Source organism: Triplophysa rosa, linkage group LG17, assembly GCF_024868665.1.
Source record: "Triplophysa rosa linkage group LG17, Trosa_1v2, whole genome shotgun sequence".
Taxonomy (NCBI): domain Eukaryota; kingdom Metazoa; phylum Chordata; class Actinopteri; order Cypriniformes; family Nemacheilidae; genus Triplophysa; species Triplophysa rosa.
Window position 1 is genome coordinate 14,067,967 of NC_079906.1, and position 22,246 is coordinate 14,090,212.

Genomic DNA, 22,246 nt, shown 5'->3' on the forward strand with positions numbered 1-22,246 from the left:
TTTCACAACTAAGAGTGCTACAGTTTATTGTGCTGGCTAGGTCTAGAATCAACAATCATTCCATAATCACAAAATCAACATACGCTTGCCAGTCAACGAAAATACTTACATCTCGTTTTAAAGCATTAGAAGCTTGGCTATATATTGCATTCAAGACTATTTAGCAACTCACTTCGGCTACATTAACTTTCCAATAAAATGTTAAATGTTTTTTATGTTGAACTGATAAAAAATAATTCAAATTTGACACTAACACTCTGATTGTCGTCCATTCTGGAAATGCACTCGATCGATGCACTCGACTCGTCACTTCCGTTGTCGCAGGGTCCTAGAAGTGCGTCCCCAGAAATGCGGTCCTGAGAGTGCAGCCTCCGATATTGCAGTCAGATACTACTCAAAAACGACGCCAAAGGGGCACCCTGCGCGTTCAGAAGTGACGCAGAAGGGCGCAGACCGAGCGTAAATATGTGACGAGTCGGGAGTGAGAATGTGTTGTCCCACCAGGCTCACATTTAAGCATGCAGACGCTGCTTTTATTCAAAGCATATAAAGACACTAGAAGAGGAATATAATATATATCCACTGTAAAGACACTAAAAGAGGAATATAATATATATCCACTGTAAATAATGTTTTTGATTGTAGTCAACTTAATTTACTAAGTAAATCCAATTGATTTGTCCTATCTATGTGATTTGACATAATTATGTAAGTTATCCCAACTTTTGGGAGTTAGTACAAAAAAGAAAAATCTTAAAAAGATGAGTTTTTTTTAAGTGTAGGGTTATTAAAAAGTAGCTTACAGTGTGAGCAATGAGTCGGGTTGAAGGTGGAAAATGAACGGAAAAGACTGTGTGCCGTTTGATCGCTGTTGCTGTATTTTCCGACTACCACAATCTCTTGAATCATGTAAATGTGCAGGAGAGAGTGGAGGTATTAAGTTTACGCTAAACATGATTGGTTTTTAAATGTTATTCCCTAAAAATGTATTCAAATTCAATTTTTTTTATAAACATTAAAAAAATAAAAAACAGCTTTGTAGGGTATAAGTAACTGTAAGTTTATTTTTGAACTCTCATTGTCATCATTAGGCATACCATACAGCAGTCTTGACAGTTACATAATGATTAAATAATTAAATTTCAACTCTAATTTAACTGTTGAATCCACAGAAACAAGTGTGTGTGTGTGGACATGTTTTTATATCCCGGTGGGGACCTAAACCTGAATGCACACCAACACATGGGGACTCGTGTCACCGTGGGGACCAAAAGCTTATAAATTGTACAGAACAATATTTTAAAAAAATCTAAAATTGCAAAAAGTTTTCTTTTTATCCCCACGGAGATAGTAAACCAGACATGTGTGTGTGTGTGTGTACCCATTGTTATGGGGTCAATATTACATGTGTGGTTTTTATGAAAAATAAACATTATGACTGCTTTTTATATTGTTTGTTACTATATAATACATGAGAGGCATGCCATTGCAGAACAAGTTTTGTTCCTCAGAAATGGGTGACTTAAAATGGTGACTTGTTAGATTTCCAGAGGGGACAAACTGTGTAGGAGGAGGATATGTAACTTTCACAGCCCACCTACTATATAGGTATTAAATGGTAACAAACAATATGTAACCTATATATATACATACACACACACACACACATACACGCACGCTGGTTCATTTACTTCATAATTATACTTTTAGCGTTTGAAATACTGTTCTTGCTCGACCTGATTTTGTCAAGTGGTTGATGTCCTCAGGACAACATATTTTGTTGACCTAAGGAAAACATTTTTATAAATAAAACCTAAACCCACACCAAACCTCAACCCTAACCATAAATTTACCCCTAAAATCTGAGGGAAATGATAAGTGAAAAACAATGGTCTAAAAGCACCTAATCCTGGTTGTAAGATTAAACTTAAAATAAACTGTAAAGTTATTTCTGAAATCTGATTGGTTGATTTAAATGTTGCCCTAAGGACATCAACCACTTGGCAAAATCAGGAGAGCCTGCTGTTCTCCATATGGGTTGAAGTGAAGATATCACACGATGGTAATGTTTTTTTTTGTAACCATATATATATAAAACCATCACCACATTGTGATATTTATCATCCTAATGTATAAATAAATAACACTTACCATGGTCAAATAAATAATCATGATAATTCCAAACACAATCAGTATAATTACTTGAGTACATGAACCTGCTTTGTACAGTTCAATCGGCGTGTTCAGCCTATGTAACACGTCGTCAAGTCAACATACTTTCCCACAAGCCCTTTCACGATCACCTGCACGACAACAAAGCCTCTCACGACAATGTGCACGAGAACAAAGCGCGTTCTCTATCTTTCTATTGTCATGAAAGTTTAACAAAGTGATTCTGTTTTCATCTTGAAACAAGATTACACATTTAAATATTAAGAGTGACAGATAATATGTAAAAGTAATGTCAACAAAAAGGCCAAAAACATTTTAAATGATTTAATAAGATTTCTCTTTTACGATTTATGCTGCACATTCCAGTACGTATTTTTACTTTGTCTATAGATTGCGACCTTGGTTAAATTCCATGTATGTGTTAACATGGCCAATAAACTCAGATCTGGCATTGTATCCGATTCTGATGAATCAAGTTAAGGTGAAAATAATGAATCTTTTACCGTGGATGGATGAGCCAACTTTTTTCACTTTATGTAAGCTAGAATGTTTTTGGACACCAGCCATCAGATGCATCCAGGAGAAACCTTCCATGACAAGCCTGATAGATTTATCTCAAAGGCATTTTGCAATAGATTGAGTCATCTCATTTAAATGCTTTTGGTCTTATGTTTTATACTTTTCTGGCCAAGAGAAAACATTTTTATAATTGAGCATTACTGGACACATGGTCTAATGATATTGAATGCAACGTGTGTGTAAATTTTGTGTTCAGGTTTGTTGATATTCAGTAGTTTAAAGCTGCTTACAACTACCGCCCCCTTTTGGACATTCTATGATAGTTACTAATTAAACTAAAGGCGAAAATTTAAATCCTTCATGAATTCAGTCAAAATCATTTATCTTACATAACACAATTTTATTAATTTGACAACAATATTATTTAACAAAAGCCATAAACACATCTGAACTGTGGTTTATGGTTAAGAGCATATACAAATATTGGAAGGATTAACCATGGACAGACATCTAATATTTTATGGCATGAGGGAAGACATGATCTCAGCCAATCATTAAGTTAACAGGTTGCTGAAAATAGACCAAGCTGTTTAAAAACACTGCACGCATTTAATATCGGACTAAACAAATCCTTCCAAAACTGCAAGTAGTTGAACTCACGATGCCATCTTATGCACAGCTACTGTAATTGTTCCGTGCGTTCTCACCAAAATGTTCCTGCAAGGACAAAAATATTTATTTATACTTTTATGTGACAATCCTCAAGACTCTTATCTGGAGATTTTGTTTTCTACTTGATGTTTTATGCGTTTAATTTACATTCTTACCCGCAGTCAGACTCCAAACACACAGTAGGGGAGTCAGTTGGGTCTTTGGTTAGAGAAGCAGCTTGTCTGGCCAATACTGACACAACTCCTCCATGTTCGTCAGAAAGCGAGCCACGGCCTAAAGAGGAAAGATTATGCACACATAATCAACAAATCAGACACTTGAAACTAACACTTCACATAGTTTTAAATAACAGAAACATACTTTCACAAATACAGAAAACTGACACAAAATAAGACCTTTAGCAAATTATTTGTTCATACATTAGGGCTGCTCGATTATGACTAAAATCGTAATCACGATTATTTTGGCCAATATTGAGATCCCGTTTATTTAACACGATTACTCATAAACTTGAAAAAAAAAAAAATTTAACCTGGCTTTTAAACTGAATTCCACTGAAAAATAAATGTAAAGAAATAGCACAGCTGAACCGCTGTAAAAGAAAAGGGTGCACTGTGGATTTATACCACAAGAAAAGAGAGGATCCTTGCAAAATGGAATGCGGCACAATAATCGTTTTACCTCGATTGTTTTGTTTTTGTAATTGCTTCAAACCAAAATTGACGATTACGATTAATTTTCGATTAATTGCACAGCCCTATCATACATGTAAAAGAATGCATCTACAAGATCTTCAGATTTTTATGATGAATCTCATGCATGAATAAGTATCCAATACGTAATTCTGAACATTTTCAGAGTTGTGACAGGTCACAATTTCTGTAATTTTTTTACTATTTCAATTAAAATGTGCACATATGTACAAGGGAAATTGTGACATGTCTCTTTTACCTTGACTAATATATTTTTGAGCATTACATTTCATATGCAACAAAATATAAAATCTTACAAGATTAGTAACATTTTGGGCAGAATAATGTTACACGAGTTATACCATGTCGCCGTCCAGGGCACATAAATCTATGTTGGATAAAAAGTTTGTTAGGATTTATGCCATACTTTTTGTCATCATAAACTAGATAAATATGACAAAAAGATACTTACATCCTAAATTATGGCCTTGGGCGTCTGTGCACAAAACCCCAACAATGGAAGGATTTTTCATCCTATTTTAAGAAAACAACGCAATTACATTTTACTCAACTAAAATGACAACAAAGAACATAAACATGTACACTTACGTATCGTCAAGATATTGCTCCAGTGCCCCTTCCATATTACCGGTTAAAATGTTGTTAAATGACCAGTAAAGAGATGAATGTACAGACGTCTGTTTATTATTTGTACTACTTCCGGAAAATCCAATAGGGGCTGGCTGCAGCCGATGGGGCGAGTGGTGCTCCACTCAAAAGCGGAAAATACGTCACCTCCACTCGAAGCCTGAGCGGATATACGTCATCTAATTCTGACCTCAACCCGGAAGTAATTTATGAAACGGCGCTGTTTTAACGTCAATAAATACTTTGTACTAATGTTTTAATGCTACAAAATTATTGTTTAAATGTTATTAAATACATTTCATGTTACTAAATCCAGACATTGCTTCCAGGTTTGTATTTAGAAAGTAAACATTATAATAGTTTGCAGTGAACAATAAATGAAACATCAAATAAATTAATTTTTATAAAAATGAAAAATGTGAACACAAATAATTCATGAATTTTATATTTAAAGCAAAATAACATACAAAACACCCACAGTAAAATGTTTTTACAAATTAAGTTTTAATTGTTTTGAGTAAAAAACACAAACTATATTTACAAAACACATCAACTGCAAATAACAGTAAATAACGATCAACGAACGTTCTTCTTTCCTTTTAATAACGGGTCGCAACCAACATGTTTATGTGTATATCGCCACCTACGGTACCGGGGTGTGTAACATCATGGTTTTCAGTACTTCGGTGGATTATATAAAAAAATCGGATTTTCTAAACCTGTATTTTACAGAAATTCATGCAACATCAGCTAACATTGGCGAGACATCAATATTGATCGTCAAAAATATATAAATCCATCGTGTTTATTTCACGGAAGCCATATGCGTTGTGCTTGCATTGCACATTAAGACAGCGTCAGTCTGCAAGTAGTGTAGGGATGCTGAGATAAAATTACCCGAGTTAAAGTTCGAACTTCTGAGAGCTCAGCCGCGCCTATGACAAGGGTTAGCCTACTTTAATACCTTGGAAAGATATTCTCTTTATTGACAATTGGCGTCCAATTTGTTGTTAAATTGTGATTATAAGATATTAGCTTTGTTACTGGCAAAAAGACTCAAACTGTAATGGGCTCTATAATACATGTAACTCAGTCAGGCTTTATGCCAAAGAGACACATTGCTAACAATATTTGCCTGGTTTTAGATTTACTACATTATGATGAACTGATTAAAGAAGAAAGTTTAATTTTATTTTTGGACTTTTATAAAGCCTTCGATTCTCTTGAGCATGAATGTATTTTACAATCCCTGTATAAATTTGGCTTTGGTGATTTCTTTTGCAAAACAGTCAGAACTCTATATAAAAATGGTAACTGCTCAATTAATTTGAAATCTGGTGTTTCCCAAGGTTTAATGTGTCTAGAGGGGTTGACAGGGCTGCCCTGTTTCGCCTTACTTGTTCTTGATAGCTTCTCAATTTCTCAATTATTATTTGTCCAATAGTCAGTTACAAGGTATTAATATAGCTGATAAACGTATTCTTATAAGCCAATTGGCTGATGACACCACCCTTTTTTAAAGAAAGATTTACAAATCCCTATGCTCTTGATCTTATTAAGGTGTTCTCTAAAGCTTCTGGCCTATCTTTGAATTTGGATAAATGTGAACTGCTTCCGTTAAAAGTCTCATTTTTATATATTCCTGTTAAATCTCAAGTAAATTATTTAGGCGTTATCATTTGTAAAGATGATAAAGCAAGAGGAAGGTTAAACTTTGATCACGTAATTGTTAAAGTTATGAAAAAGTAGAATTCTTGGCTCCAGAGAGATCTGTCCTTACGAGGAAGATCTCTCCTTGCCAAAGCAGAGGGTATTTGACTTACCCAGCTCTTTCTTTGCATGTCGATAAATCTATTTGTGTAGAGGTGGATAGGATGCTTTTTAATTTCTTATGGAAACACAAGAGACATTACATAAAAAAATCTGTGGTCATAAACAGTTTTGATCAAGGGGGTCTTAATTTTCTTGATTTTGCTTCTCTCAATAATACTTTCCAGATAAATTTGTTGAGGCAATCCTTGTATGAATCTGGATCCTTATGGAATGCAATTCCTAATTATGTTTTTTCTAAGGTTGGTGGTCTCCCCTTTTTGTTGGTGTGCAATTATAATTTCTCTAAATTGCCTATTAAATTATCAAATTTCCATAAGCAGGTGCTTTTGGCCTGGCATTTAATCTACAAGCACAACTTTAGTCCCCACAGCTATTTTATTTGAAATAACCAAGATATAATCATTTCTTTTTTCAGATTGGTTTAACAACAATATTCTTTTGGTTTCTCAACTAAACTCAAATGGTTACTTGCTTTCTTATTCTGAATTTCTTGATATCGTACCTGTCACCCCACGCGACTTTGCTATAGTGATGGATGCCATCCCCAGTGGAGTTATTACACTTTTAAAAAACTCACAGATTATTTACATTCTTCTATCTCTTCGAAACATCCACAGCAATAGGAAAGATTTGTTTTTTGTCCAGTCCCTCTCTCAGAAATAAAAAAAATTAGGCAACTCTTTCAGAAAGAAATTATTACTGTCCCCTCTGTAATATTTTACTGGAGCAATTCTTTTGATGATATCCCTTGGAAAAAAGTGTGGTCTTTACCAAACAAATATTTAATTACAAATAAGGTTAAAGAGATATCTTTTAAAATGCTGCATCGGGTTTACCCTGTCAATCTTTAGATTAAAAAATGCTTCCTGGGGTGGATCCTCTCTGCTCCTTTTGTGGTGTGAAACATGAGTCTGTTTGTCATCTCTTTTGGGATTGTATACATGTAGTTACTTTTTGGAAGAAATTTTGTTTTTCTTCAATTTCAAATTTTCTTTGGAGTTTAAAGACATTTTATTTGGTTTTTATAATTCTGATAAGAATTTAAAAGACAATTATTTTTTTGTAAATTTATTTATTTTCCTAGCTAAGGTTTTTAAATGCAAATTTTTGTCCATTAAACCTTTATTTTTTGTAGAGATTTGAAATGTTATTTGGTAACTATTTCCTCTTCTAGTAATGCCAAAGATGTAAGTATAATATTTATGCTTTTTATAATGCTATTGATTCTGTGTTAAAATATAAAATTTTCCTCTTTCTTGATTCTAATTTATTTTCATTTATATATTTCCCCTTGCTTTATTGTTATTATTTTATTTTATTAATAAAATAATTAATTTTGCCCCTTCTTTATTATTGAGTGGAGGTGACGTATTTCCTGTTCGAGAGTGGCGCTCCAATCGCCCCATCGGCTGCAGCTAGACCCATCCAGAGCCATTGAGAGAGAGAGAGAGAGTTCTGCCAACGGAAGTCCAAAACGCTGGAGGGTCACGTGATTCATGGAGCCTTCAGAAAGTTTCAGGAAGTTGTTTTCTCTTTAAATGCTTTATTTCTTTCATATTTTTATTCATTAAATGGCTTTCGTCTTTAAATGGGTTAGACGTTTACCTCAGTTGGTCTGTTTAGTCGCAGCTCCATATGCGTTACTAGTAACTTACGGGAACTATTGAGAGCCTCCATTGCTGTGAAAAAACTGTTCCATTGGAGTCAACGAAGTTGACGCGACTCTATCAATGGCTCTGGACCCCTCGCCCCCTCTCGGAAATCAGCTGACATTCTGACATGTGACTCTACGGCAACCTGTAAGGGTAAAACAAGAGGCAAACATACCAAAACTGCGTTTTGTTTCTAGTGCGAATATCTGTCAACAATATCGAGAGAGTGCTATTACTCAAACCCTTCACATATCCACCGTCTAGTGCGTACCCAATGCAAAATCTTACTGTACAGGGGTGAAACTAACTTATTTGTGGTAAATCAAATTAAAGTCACGGTATAACAGAGACACTGGTGAGAGAAATGCACAGACATGAATAGGGTAGTTGACAAATACCGTATGGGGTAAAAAAGCTAAAATTTTGAAAATAAAATGTTGATAATAAATTATTTTATATGATTAATATTTATATTTTCAATATAAAAACAATGAAGTTAATCTCGCTTATGCTATGCTGTTTTTTCTAAATGTTTGCTGTCACACCACATTTACATGCTTATTTGTCATCTACTTATATATTGATTAGAGAGCATTATCACGATGTTGTAAATTGATTAATGAGTCATTTGTTAAGATGTTAAGTTATGCTTTAGGTGTATTTTGCTATTGTTGTGATTTTTAAAAATGTTTCTTTACTGTAAAGAGTGGATGACACTATAGCACCTATAGTGTCTTTCTTCCTCCCCGTTTCATAAATAATAAATGTTGAAAAAATCTTAAAGGCCACAGAAATACATCCAGTTAAAGATGGCCAGCTAACATTTAGCTGTCATTGTCAATGGATACTCCCAGGGGAACTTTAGTAGATTCCCTGTTGAAATGTTGATATCTCTCCAGACGACCCCATGCGCTTCACCAAAAACAGAATAAAAGACCAATTCTGCTCCTTACCATCAATTGTATTTGAGTCTGTCTTTGAGCAGATGCTCTTTATCAGAAATCTATGCTGCCTTTTCCATTAGGAACTGAAGGATATTGAGTCACTCTGTCTTTTCTGTGCCTGTTTTCTGTGTCATCTTTGACAAAGACCATTCTGTGATATGCATTATATAACATATGTGTGTGTATTGGATTCAATTTAATAGTGTACACTTAAATATAAATTCTCCAAAAATAAATGTAATTCCCTCTGATACTCTGTGTGGTTAAGAAGACGTTAGCCAACATGTCTGTATGTATAAATCAGGTTATTTAACTCAATATACATGCAAATAGAAGAAGCTGACGACAGGCGCTATTTCTGTCTCTCTAAAGCCCATCAGACCAGTTAATGTATTCAGAATGTATCAGCCTTTTATTTACGTATATCAAAGCTCTTTGATATGAAACCTATTTAATATATCTCACTGTTTCTCTTTCTTGACGAATAGCTTTAATTAGGAGTGCTTAGATCCTTTTGAACCCTCTGCAAGAGACAAGCAGGTTGAATGTGAAATGTGTCACCATCATTGCTCCATTAAAGAACATTGTATGAAAAATTGGCTTTAGTTGCATACTAGTTGCATAACTGGTAAAGGCATGCTCATAAAAATTATGACAATTTTAATTTAATTAAGGGATAAGCGAGAATATAGAAATATAGAGAATGGATGGATGGTTTCATTTATACTGTTTGTCTGTCACTTTTAAAACATAATAAGATTTGCACCAAATTACATTTACAGAGGCATAATACATTTTTTATTGCTGATATGAATACACTTTATATGAATAAGTGCTTGCTTAATAATTGAAATAATTATTTTAAAAGTCTCAAGTTTTACACAGATTTTTAAAAACGAAGTTACAGTATAATGAAGTGATCTTAACAGCTCTTTTAGCTAACTTGGATCCTTCCCCCGCAAGCAACGGTTGATGATTTCTTTCCAGTCCTGTGCAGTTAGGACCAAGTTGGGTCTGCTGACGGGGCAAAAAGTTGCGATGTAATTACGCGACCAGGGCATTAATGACATCCATCACTTTCGCTGCAGCTAAGTAATGCCCTGCTGACTAACCAATGGCATTTTCAAGCACTCTAAATCAATTCCTAACAGATAGGAATGACACTTTCCAGTCCACAATTCTTCACCCCGACTGCTGTCAAGTTGGATATTTTATTTAGCTATTAATTTCAAGTAAGCTCATTGATTTTTTTGTAGCTGCGGTCTGGCACAGCCCTGGGGCTTTTGGGTACAGCACTTCATTTAGGCCATATCTGTGCATCACCTCATTTTCATACAAAGTGCTCCTGATGCTGGAAATATGCTGGATGCGCTGAGATATCAGTTTTTCTTAAAATAGAGAAATAAGTTTTACAATTCGGTTGAGGACTTCACACAAAGAATGTCAGAATGTGTGATGTTCTCTACTGGAGGTGCAGTTGTTCCTCACAGCAGTAAGAACAGAAAAGTGAAGCAAGATTGAATTTGACAGGAGAAACTGAAGTGTCATTACATGATTAATGAGTCCCTGAATGAGAAATGTGCTGTTTATAGTTTGTTTAGCATATGTGTACACAAATAATTTAATATTGTTGACATGTCTAGCAGTGTGAAATGCAATACTACAATTTAAAACAGTTCCTGTAATTCAGATGGTAATGTCAGAGTCATGGGGTTGACTCCCAGGAATGTATATATAAAATGTGTACCCCAAATGGGCAAAAGAAAAGGAAATTAAAGTGTCTGCCAAATGCATATATCTTAAACTATTTAAAGCATTATTTTGTTATCTATTTTTTATGCATGCATTTTAATGGCCTCATATAAATTACAAGACAACAAAGGACACTTAAAAAAATGATGGATTATTTATTAAACCATGTTGGGCTGTTTCAACCCAAAAAATTAGGATTATTTTAACCCATAGTTGGGTTAAAAAATAAACATTTTCAAGATTAATTTAACCAAGCAGTCGAGTTTGTCCCTTTTTAACCCAAATAATCCATCATTTTTTAGAGTGAATATTTATTTTATAAATAATTTTGACAATTTAAAAGGAACGGATACTTAAGACCAAGAAGTAATCTTAAATGGTTAAAAAACATTTAACGACATGCTGACCAAGCACAGCAATAAGAATGCATACATTTCTATTCATTGATTATGATTTTTACCTAAAATCATAAATCATGACAATGCTTATAGACATGATGCATGAACTACTCAATTACCCTTAACTCTGGATACTAAATGCTTGTGGTCAAGAAAGTTTTCAGGCATTTAGTGTCAAATGTGTTTAACCATCTGTGCCTGACTGGCACATTAAAGACATGTAAGTATTAAATTGTCAGTGAGTGACAGCCCATATTATGTCAGGGAGTGACTGTAGGCTTAAACGTCTTCAATAAATTGACAAGTACTTAATTTGTTGTGATTTACCTGCAAGCTGAATAATATTGTTGGGAAGCAAAAATAAACATTTCTCAACCCCTTGTGCCGATGACTCATTTCCTATGAACTTACTTAACTTATGTTGGTTCTCTGAAACTTGGCTGCAAGTCTGACATTACTTGGCACTGTAAAGAATTATGGAACCAAATGATACAAATGAGAAAGTGATGATACGGTCTGTGAAATGAACAAGTGCCTTGTAGAGAAGTGGTTGCAATAGGAATAGTAAAGAATAGCAAATATAAGAATTGAAATTACTTTGGCCACTTTTGCCGAATTTGTTGGAATTTGACCTGGTCACGACACGAAAAGTTGTTTAATTGGGATTTGAATCGAAATTTACTTTTTAAATAGTATTGAAACCAATTTAGAAATTGAATCTGAAAAAACATTGAGTTGAGCACAAACCACTATGCAATGATTCAGTTTATGTTTAAATTTAAGAGCTGTGTTTCCAGTGTATTTGACCTGGTCATAATCTGTGAATGTTTTCGTTTTATATATTCATTTATTTTATTCACATTTTTTCAGAAGTTTTTTGGGAAAATATCAAATGCTATGGGTGCAGTACGTTTTTCATGTTCATTACTGCATGTAATATTTCAAAGTATATTTTCAGACACATGATTTTGATTGTCATTGATAAAAACTGTGTAAAAGATAATCTGATTTCTAGTAAAACAGTGATTTATTCCAAAATCAAGAATCCTCCACACCCTCCACCACAAATCCTTCTTTGCACAGGATTTAGGCACAAAGATTGTTGTTTAGAATTAAACCCGGTTTATTACTAAATAGAGTGCAGGTGTCATCAGGAAGGATTTGTTTGCAGCGAAATGTCCATTAAGGTCTTTCCTCCATCATCCTCTCCAGCATCATACAGGGAGAGATGACGAAGTCCCTGCGGAGGTGTGGGAGGGGACAAAACAGGGGCGAGGGGAGATAAAGAGAAGGGGAGATGAAAAAGAAAGAGAGACAGCGCAAGATCCCAGCCCTTATTTCAGAAGTTCTCAAAGATTCCACAGTCGACACCGTGAGAAGACTAGGAGTGAAGACAGAGAAGGTGAAATTGTGAAAAGGGACCACATAACCACCAAGGCCTTACAAAACCAATTTAGGAACTCCACAGGAGATACTAAAAAGAAATAATTGAGAGAATTAGAAAGAGGGGAAAAGGAAGTGCAGTATTTGAGGGTTTTGTGTTTGTTTTGCTGCTACAGTATGAGCAGAGTTGTGATTCTCTCTGTGCTCCTGCTGTCCCTGAGCTGGTGCCGATGTGCCGTCATCACAGGGGTAAGTACATACACAAATTTAGATTTGACTATTTATGTAATTATGCTAAATAATGGATAGTATTACAGTGATGATACAATTCATTTAAATAAATCAAGGAGAGAAAATTATTTGAGGTTTTGAAAAGATAAAATTTAAAAAGAAGAGGTGAATTTTGATGGAAGTCAATAGGAGGTTTGTTCCAAAATGATCTCAAGTGGAATTCTTGTGTTACCAGTCAATAATGAAACAAATTAATTTAGAATTAAAGGCTTTTTTGTCAACAAAGATTATTATTTGATTTTAAGTAATACAAATATCATTGTACACCTTCTTAAAATATTTCTTTAGAGTCAGATTTCTAATGTGTAATGCATCAGTTTTAATCCTTACTTAGGTTTTCCATTGCACAGAGGTTTCTGGCCCTGATCCAATATTAAATATTTTAGATGTCTCCCTATTTACATTCAACGATTTTAGGTTCACTAATGTAGCTAATGTTTGGGATCAGATCTGTATGATCAAAGAAACATCAAAAATGTGTGCTGTAGTCCTACTAACAGGGCTTGAGCTGCATCTGGATTTTGTTTCAATTTTCAAAAGGATTCAAATACATGGAGCACGGGTCAGACTGATTCTGTGTTGTGCTGTTGTGTATCAGGCATGTGACAGGGACGTGCAGTGTGGTGTGGGTCTTTGTTGTGCTGTAAGTCTTTGGCTCAGAGGCCTGCGGATGTGCACACCACAGGGTCTGGAAGGAGACGAATGCCACCCGTACAGCCACAAGGTATACAAATACAAACACAGGAACACCTCTAAAATCTGAATGCAGTGATTTGATTGGTTGACATGAGGAAAACACGGAACGGTGAAAATTAAAGGAAGAATACAGAAAGAAAAGTGAGACCCTACAGAAAAAGAAATATATCTTAAACTAGTCAGATCCGACAAAATATTAAAGGAATAGTTCACCTACAAAAAAGGAAAATTCTGTCATCATTTATTCACTCTCATGTCATGTCAAACCTCTATGACTTTCTTTCTACTGCAGAACACAAAAGTGGATATTTTGAAAAATGTTGGTCCCCATTGACTTGCATTGGTTTTGTGTCCATACAATAGAAGTGAATGGGAACAACGGTTTTTGGTTACCGACATTTTTCAAAATATCTTTTCTAACAGGGTGAGTAAATGATGACAGAATTTTTATTTTGAAGGTGAACTGTTCTGTTATGAATCGAAATCTATTCTTTTAGCTGGAGTCGAAATCAACACTTGCGACGATTTATTGAATTTTAAGAAACATGCTCAAACATTGATGTCCTGTTTTAAAATCGAAAGCAATAAAATACGTCTACATCTCATGTATCACGACTCGCTGTTTCATGGTTTAAACTGTGATCGGCAGATACGACTGAGAAAGAATCTGCTGATAAGTGTAACGGATATTGATCGGATGTCTGACAGATCAGGGTTGTTTATCACTCTGTCGGAGTCTCTGATACAGAGATATGCTGGAGCTCGACTTTGCTATTCAAGAGGTTTAGATGATAAAAGCTGGATTTTCCGCGTTTGTGACTCATCGATGGCTAATAAGACTGACAGGTCCTCACCCAACTAAACCTATGGTTTTAATGCAATGTATTCTGAATGTCACCCTCTGAAGATTTAATTGAAATGATAAGGATGTTGATGTCATTACAGCAAAAAAATCAATTTAGCACTCATAATGTATATGTATAATATAAATGATTGTTTAAAGAAGCCATTTGGTGGCTAAAAAACTAACCCAGAATGTTCCAACCTTCATACAGGTTCCTTTTCCCGGCAAAAGACAACACCACACTTGCCCCTGTCTGGCACACCTGGTCTGCACCAGGTACATTGATAATAGATATCGCTGCACCAGTGACTTCAAAAATATAGACTTTTAATAAAAAAAGGAGCGGAAGACAATGAAGAATGGAGAAGAAGAAACAGGATAGCACAAGAGGAAAACATAAGAAGTTACCACTTTTCACGTCATTTTTATCACTATCATGTACTTTGCACTTCAAATGCTGTTATCCAGCTTCTCTCGAAATGCCAACATACGTTTGCCCCTGCGTCATGAGGTCTACCTCACAATCACTGGTTTACCTTGGCATCCACTGCACTTATATTTGATAGTAAACACATACAGTTAGTTTCATAACCTGACCTTCACATTGAGTCTACGCGCAAACAAGAGAGAACAGTACACGATTTTGTTAGAAAAAGAAGAGAAACGTTTTTGAAAGATCCATCTCAAAATGATGTAAATTTGTTGAAGGTATATTGTAATTAAATTATAATCTGTCTGAATGGTCTTTGTGCATCTCTTTCTCTGTGTGGGATTGTTTGAGGTATCATTTATATAGTCCCAAAAGTTATAAATAAAACATTTTATGTTCATATTGTTCCAAAGAACCACTTTAGCCACTTGTGTGCCAAGTCTACAATATTGTTCACAAATTCTTCAGTATTTTACAATTGTTCATCTACAAATTCAGACGTATTTCACAATTAATTTGCCACTTTGAATAGAAACACAAACATTCTTTGCAACAAATTCAATAATTTTTTTGCACATGACTATTTCTTGGACAAAGACAAATGTACGGTAGATAAAGTCAAAAAGCTGTTTAGGAAATCCTTTATATATTTTATTTCACATTTTCAATGTTTTTTCAGATCTGCTTTACTCTGCTTTCACTACTATATGTCACAATTGTATATTCCTTGAATAGTTTGAAAACAAAGTCAAAGTAGTTTGACCCTGACATCTCTCTGAATATCACTGATTAAACACATCAAATGTTCAAAGCAAAATACGATTAAAATGGATCATATCTTAATGAAAGCTTAGGCAAACATAATGTTCCATTAAATGAAATATCAGATCCTTAATCCACTTGTGTTTCTATGAATGGAATATTTGTTCTGTAAAGACATTGAAAGACAACAATGACAAACTACAAAGTTCAAAAACTGAACAAGAACTTGTACAGTGTCATAAATTGCCATAATGTTCAAAATACAAAAATATTTTTGTCACCATTCGAAGATATTACAATACAACAATCAATAAAATAGCTAAACATAATCATTGGTTACCATGTGTTACGGTATCTCCAATTGTGCTGTGTTTACATGCTGACCTTGAAGTATTTGATTTTCCAGGTTTCAAATGAAAACAAAATATTGTTAATGCATGACTTTAAAAAGACTTAAAGTCTTGAAAAGACTCTTATCTTATCTACGATCAAAGCGATAAGGAAATAATAGATAAGTCACATACTTCACAGTATATAAAACATGAGGTTTGGAAATGTGAATTTACTCACTGAGTCCCAGCTGAACAGGAAAGAAAACAAAAATGAAGACTCTACTGGCTCTGTGTGCCCTGGTGGTGCTGTCTGAGTGTTTCAGGTAAGTCTTTTTTTCTGTAAATGTGTAGAATAGCTAAACATCACAGCTTAAGCCTCCAGTAGTGTGTTGCCAGATCTGTGCAGTATATATAAAATATATGGGCAATACATTTTCCAAGGTGTAACTATAATTCATTTTAAAGTTATTCATAGTGAATATTTTCTGAATCATATCAATATCTTTTGCTAATTGTAGTCAAACATGTTCTAATCATTTTTATTCTAGTGCTCTTTTTATTCATTATTTTACCTGCATGTTGTGCGACTAATTCAGAATGAAATAAGCAAGAACATAATGGATAGAACTAACAGCTTTGAGGAAAAAATTACTACTCATAAATAGAGTTTATAAGCATTATCTAAAGCATTATGTGCTTCACAGGATCCCAATGATCAAAGGCAAAACTGCCCGTGAAAAGCTGCAGGAAAGGGGCCTGTGGGAGGCTTTCCGACAAAAATATCCCTATAACCCCCAAATTAAATTTACCCAGAACGGCGCCGAATCCATGACCAATGATGCTGATGTAAGTAATTTAGCATAATGCAAATGACATTAATAGATAACGGCAAGAATCTGAGCTTAAAGTCTATATAATCACCAAAACAATTTATTACTTGATATTTTACATAATTTATATTGAGCAAAATGTTTGCTGTTGCTATTTTGATCCTCTTTCTCAGCTCGCCTACTATGGAGCCATCTCCATCGGAACCCCTCCTCAGTCTTTCCTTGTGATTTTTGATACTGGATCCTCTAACCTTTGGGTGCCTTCCGTCTACTGCTCCAGCCAGGCCTGCTGTAAGTGTTGCCAGACGCTTTTACGGTTTAATTGAAATCTATTTCTATAGTACGTTCCACAATTTTGCATTGTTACAAAGCAGCTTTACATATAGGTAGTAAAAAAAGTAAAAAGATGTAATCATGAAAAAGAAATATAAAACATAGAATACATTTTATTATTTCAATACAACGTACATTAACAAACGTTTGTTAGTTTCTATCCATAGTGCTAGTAAGTGCTGTAAGTCAAAATTTTCATCAGATCCATATTAGTAGTACTAACTGAAAAATGATAGCTTGTAATAATCCCTTTCTACACAGAAAGAAAAGATGGATGTACAGTATAGATATATAGACAGAACTGATGGTTTTAAACCTTTCAAGACATGCACAAGCATCTGTCATTTCAGCTGAAGGCTCATACTTACTTCAGTACTTTATGAAAAGGAAATGTATCAAAACCTGTGTACGTTACAGTATATACTTATGGGCCCGATTTCAAAGACAAGGTTTAAGGCTAGTTCCAGACTAAAATGAATGTGTGACCTGTCTTAACTGAATATAACTTACCCAGAAATGTCATAAAATATATCTGTGCCATATGTGCCATATGTTAAAAACAATATCCTAAATATCCTAATTTAACCAAGGCCTAGTCCTGATTTAAGGTAATCCCTGTCCGGAAAACCGCCCCAAAGTCAATTAACATAATAGAGTCATTGGTCCAAATATGGTCAATTTAATGTTTTTACTTGAAAAGGAGATGTATCCATCAAAGAGCTTTATTAAAAATTCTCGGGCCCTTTTTAGTTGTCAATCCTTGTTTCTAACTGTTTTTCAAGCTATGTATAACACAAACAGTTTTTACTCATTTATAATATTCCTTCCCACAGACAACCACCATACATTCAATCCATCAAAGTCTAGCACATTCCAGTGGGGACAAGGCAATCTGTCCATTCAGTATGGCACAGGTAGCATGACCGGATACCTGGGATACGATACTGTGGTGGTAAGACCTTTAAAACATGAATTAATAAACCACAATATATATCGGGGCGGTTTCCCGGACAGGGATTATCTTAAACCAGGACTAAGCCTAGTCAAATTAGGACATTTAAGTAGTTTTTACAAACATACCTTACAAAAAACATGACTTGTGTGCATTTTGAGACAAAACAATGCTACTGATGTATTTTAAGATATGTCACTGCTAACTGTTTTCAGTGTAGACAGCTCTAACATTTACTTAAGTCTAAGAAAATAGTCATAAGCATTGTCCGGGAAACCGCCCCATAGTGTTTACAGTCCTGATTTAATGCAACTTTAGCTTTTAGCTGCAGAGAACACAAACCTACTGTAAATTGTCCATTGCTGTGCTTTAGGTTGGTGGAATAGCGGTGAGTCAGCAGATTTTTGGCCTGAGCGAGACAGAAGCCGACTTCATGGCTCAGATGACAGCCGACGGCATTCTGGGTCTGGCATTCCCATCCATTTCCAGCTCTGGTGCCACCCCGGTGTTTGACAACATGATGTCACAGGGCCTGGTCTCTCAGGATCTGTTCTCTGTCTACCTGTCCAGCAAGTACTGTGACATCACTTTTTTCCAACTAATATTAAAAGAAATATGCCTACCAATGCTCTCAAATAGTACTTTTTAACCATCTTCCAATCAACAGTATTTACAGACGAGTCCTTATAATGTTTTCAGATCGTAGAATTTGAAAGACAAATTTAAGTCTATGAAAGCTTTTATCTATTTAGTGGTGGTTCCTCTGATCTTTGCAGTGCACAGACAGGCAGCGTGGTTATGTTTGGTGAGATCGACAGCTCCTACTACAGCGGAACCCTCAACTGGATTCCTCTCAGTTCGAAGACCTACTGGCAGATTAGCGTGGACAGGTACACAATTGGCCAATCATATTGCCTTGACCAATTCCACTTTCTTGATTTCTAACATTACCAATTTCCTTTGCAGTGTTACCATCAACGGTCAAGTGGTGGCTTGCTCCGGTGGCTGCCAGGCTATTGTTGACACAGGCACTTCTCTCCTTGTGGGACCAGCTAGTGACATCAGCAACATGAACTCCTGGGTTGGAGCTTCTACAAGTCAGAATGGAGATGTAAGTTTATGATAAATGTCTGCGATAGACCATAGTGGACTCTGGATTTTATTTTCTTTAGCCGACACATGCACTCTACATTTGTAATGTCCGAATGTCTGTGTAGGCCATGGTCAACTGCGGCAGCATCAGCAGCATGCCTGTTGTTACCTTCAACATCAACGGTGTTGCTTTCCCCCTCCCAGCCTCTGCCTATGTCTCTCAGGTCAGTGTGCAGCATCTCATCTTCCTGTAATTCATAAGCTGGGAAATGCATGAAGTAGCTGGGATGTATTGCGATGCAAAATGCAGCAACTATAAATTTTGCCAACATTTAGCCAAGCTTTGACCTTGTCTCTCTCTCTCGCTCTCTCTCTCTCTTTAACAGTCCGGATCTTACTGCTTCACCGGTTTCTCAGGTGGCCAAGACTCTCTCTGGATTCTGGGTGACGTTTTCATCAGACAGTACTACACTGTGTTTAACAGGCAGACTAACTCAGTGGGTCTGGCTACTGCTGTCTAAAGAAAATGGTTATTTTTACTGATTTCGATCTCTGTATGATGTTTAGAGTTAGAACAAGAAAGAATGCATAAAACTCAGTTAATCAAAATATTACATTTTATTTTGTTTATCAAAATAAAAATGACATATTATTGCATAACAATTTTTGTGTTCCTGTGTGTTTTTATGTCTTTTGTCTCAAAAAACCTAAAAACGTAACTTTGTAATTAATGACACAAAGTAACATTTTCAAAGTAAAATTATCGAAATAATAATAACGCATAATTTACACAGAATAAAACTCATCTGGTCATTTTTCACAATGAAACCTTTAAGAGTAAAATATTAGTATCCCTAATAGCTGTGTTTAAATAATAAAATAAAGTTTATGTTGGTGCTCTTAAAACAGTGGAATATTCGACACTTTCCCCTGTTGATATTACACAGGCGGAGGAAGGAACAGTGTGTTTTGGTCTGTGTGCCTGTAAATTGACATAAAGTTCAGATAGATCCTCATATGACTTGAACAACACTGAGGAGTAGATGGTTCCGTCCTGCTCCTGTGAACTCTGCTGCTAAATGGAGAGAAATTGAGCACACAGATTAGCAGATAACATTTATAAAAATATTAATAATAATCACAATGAAATTATGGAGTTTGAAAAAGCAGTTTTTAAACATGATTTATATCTAATATAAAATCTACATCAGTTGTATTGTCCTATGATACAAAACATTTTTAAAAAGCTGTTAAAAACCATCTCAAGGCCCGACGTTTCTTTGTCATGTTTAGAATGTGTTTAACATTAGAGATTTGCTGACGATCCTAAACCATGTGGCCATGAGTCAAATAAGATGTACGCAAATAGCTTACCGGGGTATTGTCACAAAAACCACAAGTTCCACTTTTCTCTAAGGGAGAAGAAGCCATGGATTAAGTCCAGTGCAAAAAAGTCTTAGACAAGGGACAAAAATCATTGGCTCACACCCACCTCTGGATTTCTTCAGATGAAACACAAGCAATGTAATTGAAACGATAACAGCAAACGCCACAACACTACAAAGAGCTGCTAGCGTGGGGACCATGTTCTCACTTTCACTGCTTAAATCACATATAAGAGTAAATTAATTACCTTAAAAACATTGTCGTATTTAGAGACACTTTTATAATATTTTCAAAACAATTTCAGTATCACTTGTACATTGTGCAGCTTACATCAACTTGTATCATGCAGTGTTAAAAGCATTCAGTGCTTTTACCTGTGCTCCTCTGTGTGTTTCTCAGATCCAAGTTGAGGACCAAGTGTTGAGACCTGGATGTTTGGCCTGAGAGATGATTTTGGTGACTGGTTGTTTCCACTAACTTCAAAGAAACGTTGCAATTCTATAAGAATAAAAAAATTATAAATTGACAATTAAGCACTTTTATTACAATTATTTAAGCCTCCAGGTTTTTAATGAACAACACATTGCTTGTGTAAGACTGATGGCACCAATATTTATTACCATACATTAAGATCGTTTCTCAGACACCTGTTATTCAATCAGTGAATGCAAATACAAGGTCTTACCAGAAATCGTAAGTTCAAAGTCATCATAGGTCGAGGCGAATCCACTGACACCACATCTGTATTTTCCAGCATCAGTTATGCTCAGGTTGATCAATTTTACAATAAAAACCCCAATGTAATTTTCTACTAATATTCTTCCTTCATACTCAGGGGCCAATTGTCCTCTGTTGTTCACAAAGTCAACACAATAACTTTGTTGAAATTTACAGCAAGTTTTCTCAAACAAGTCATAATAGGAGTCGAAATAAGTTCTCAATATTAACTCTCTTGATGAATGTAGCACAAAGAGCTGTCCTGCTGTTGGCTTCATTCCTGAAAAGCATTTTTATGCAATAAATGTCAAGATGATAGTATGAAAGACATAACTCATGTTTTTATGATTATGTAATGTTAATTGGATAGGGGACTAAAATAATTTTACTATATGTACACAGTGAAAATTAAGGTATTGGTATAAATAAGGTATAAGGTCCATCAATAAGGTATAAATTAAGATATAACCACATAATACAGTATTTTAAATTTAGAAGAAATCGACTGCAAGTCCAGTATTATATTTACATATAGAAGTAAATTGTTTGAATCTAATGTCCGATTTATCAGCACACGCTTCTTTCGGAGAGATTTAGGAATCGTTCTTACCGTTCTCTAAGAAGACAAGAAGAAAGAAAACGAGCTTCATTTTACTCTAATAATTCAAACACTACAGAGTTCACGCATCAACATGTGTTGCTCTGCTCCTCATCAAAATGAGGAACTATAAATATAAAACCATGACAAAGATCTGACAGGAAGAGAAGTGTATTTCTCCCCGACCTTTCAAGATCGTAATTATTATCAAACATTTATGATCCTGTAACCCATAACAAAAAAAATACTTCTGAATTTGAAAACTTTTCTGGCCTCCCACAATTATTTATCACTACAGATTTTTTTTGCAAATAATGT

General features: G+C 35.0%; 4 protein-coding genes across 7 annotated transcripts; 2 read left to right on the forward strand and 2 right to left on the reverse strand.

Moving 5' to 3' along the window:
• Nucleotides 1–1,033: 1,033 nt before the first annotated feature.
• On the reverse strand, nt 1,034–4,837 carry lamtor5 (late endosomal/lysosomal adaptor, MAPK and MTOR activator 5). The gene is made up of 4 exons (XM_057356895.1): nt 4,665–4,837; nt 4,528–4,589; nt 3,519–3,636; nt 1,034–3,408 (listed from the first exon to the last, which is right to left on the reverse strand). The coding sequence occupies exons 1-4, from the start codon at nt 4,697–4,699 to the stop codon at nt 3,348–3,350; spliced, it is 276 nt and encodes a 91-aa protein (XP_057212878.1). The 5' UTR covers nt 4,700–4,837; the 3' UTR covers nt 1,034–3,347.
• Nucleotides 4,838–12,633: 7,796 nt separating this feature from the next.
• prok1 (prokineticin 1) lies at nt 12,634–15,165 on the forward strand. The gene is made up of 3 exons (XM_057356728.1): nt 12,634–12,914; nt 13,555–13,680; nt 14,708–15,165. The coding sequence occupies exons 1-3, from the start codon at nt 12,843–12,845 to the stop codon at nt 14,825–14,827; spliced, it is 318 nt and encodes a 105-aa protein (XP_057212711.1). The 5' UTR covers nt 12,634–12,842; the 3' UTR covers nt 14,828–15,165.
• Nucleotides 15,166–16,290: 1,125 nt separating this feature from the next.
• On the forward strand, nt 16,291–19,748 carry LOC130568081 (pepsin A-like). The gene is made up of 9 exons (XM_057356727.1): nt 16,291–16,343; nt 16,725–16,866; nt 17,024–17,141; nt 18,017–18,135; nt 18,509–18,708; nt 18,912–19,025; nt 19,102–19,246; nt 19,353–19,451; nt 19,614–19,748. The coding sequence occupies exons 1-9, from the start codon at nt 16,291–16,293 to the stop codon at nt 19,746–19,748; spliced, it is 1,125 nt and encodes a 374-aa protein (XP_057212710.1).
• Nucleotides 19,749–19,884: 136 nt separating this feature from the next.
• LOC130567930 (uncharacterized) lies at nt 19,885–22,161 on the reverse strand. Of its 4 annotated transcripts, none has more exons than XM_057356458.1 (6): nt 21,941–22,161; nt 21,299–21,610; nt 20,988–21,111; nt 20,720–20,826; nt 20,602–20,639; nt 19,885–20,302 (listed from the first exon to the last, which is right to left on the reverse strand). In XM_057356458.1, the coding sequence occupies exons 1-6, from the start codon at nt 21,978–21,980 to the stop codon at nt 20,114–20,116; spliced, it is 810 nt and encodes a 269-aa protein (XP_057212441.1). In that variant the 5' UTR covers nt 21,981–22,161; the 3' UTR covers nt 19,885–20,113. The 4 variants fall into 4 exon arrangements, with proteins under 4 accessions (XP_057212441.1, XP_057212440.1, XP_057212439.1 ...); XM_057356457.1 differs by having other exon boundaries at nt 19,885–20,299; nt 20,720–20,829; XM_057356456.1 differs by having other exon boundaries at nt 20,720–20,829; nt 21,941–22,160.
• Between the last annotated feature and the right edge of the window lie 85 nt (nt 22,162–22,246).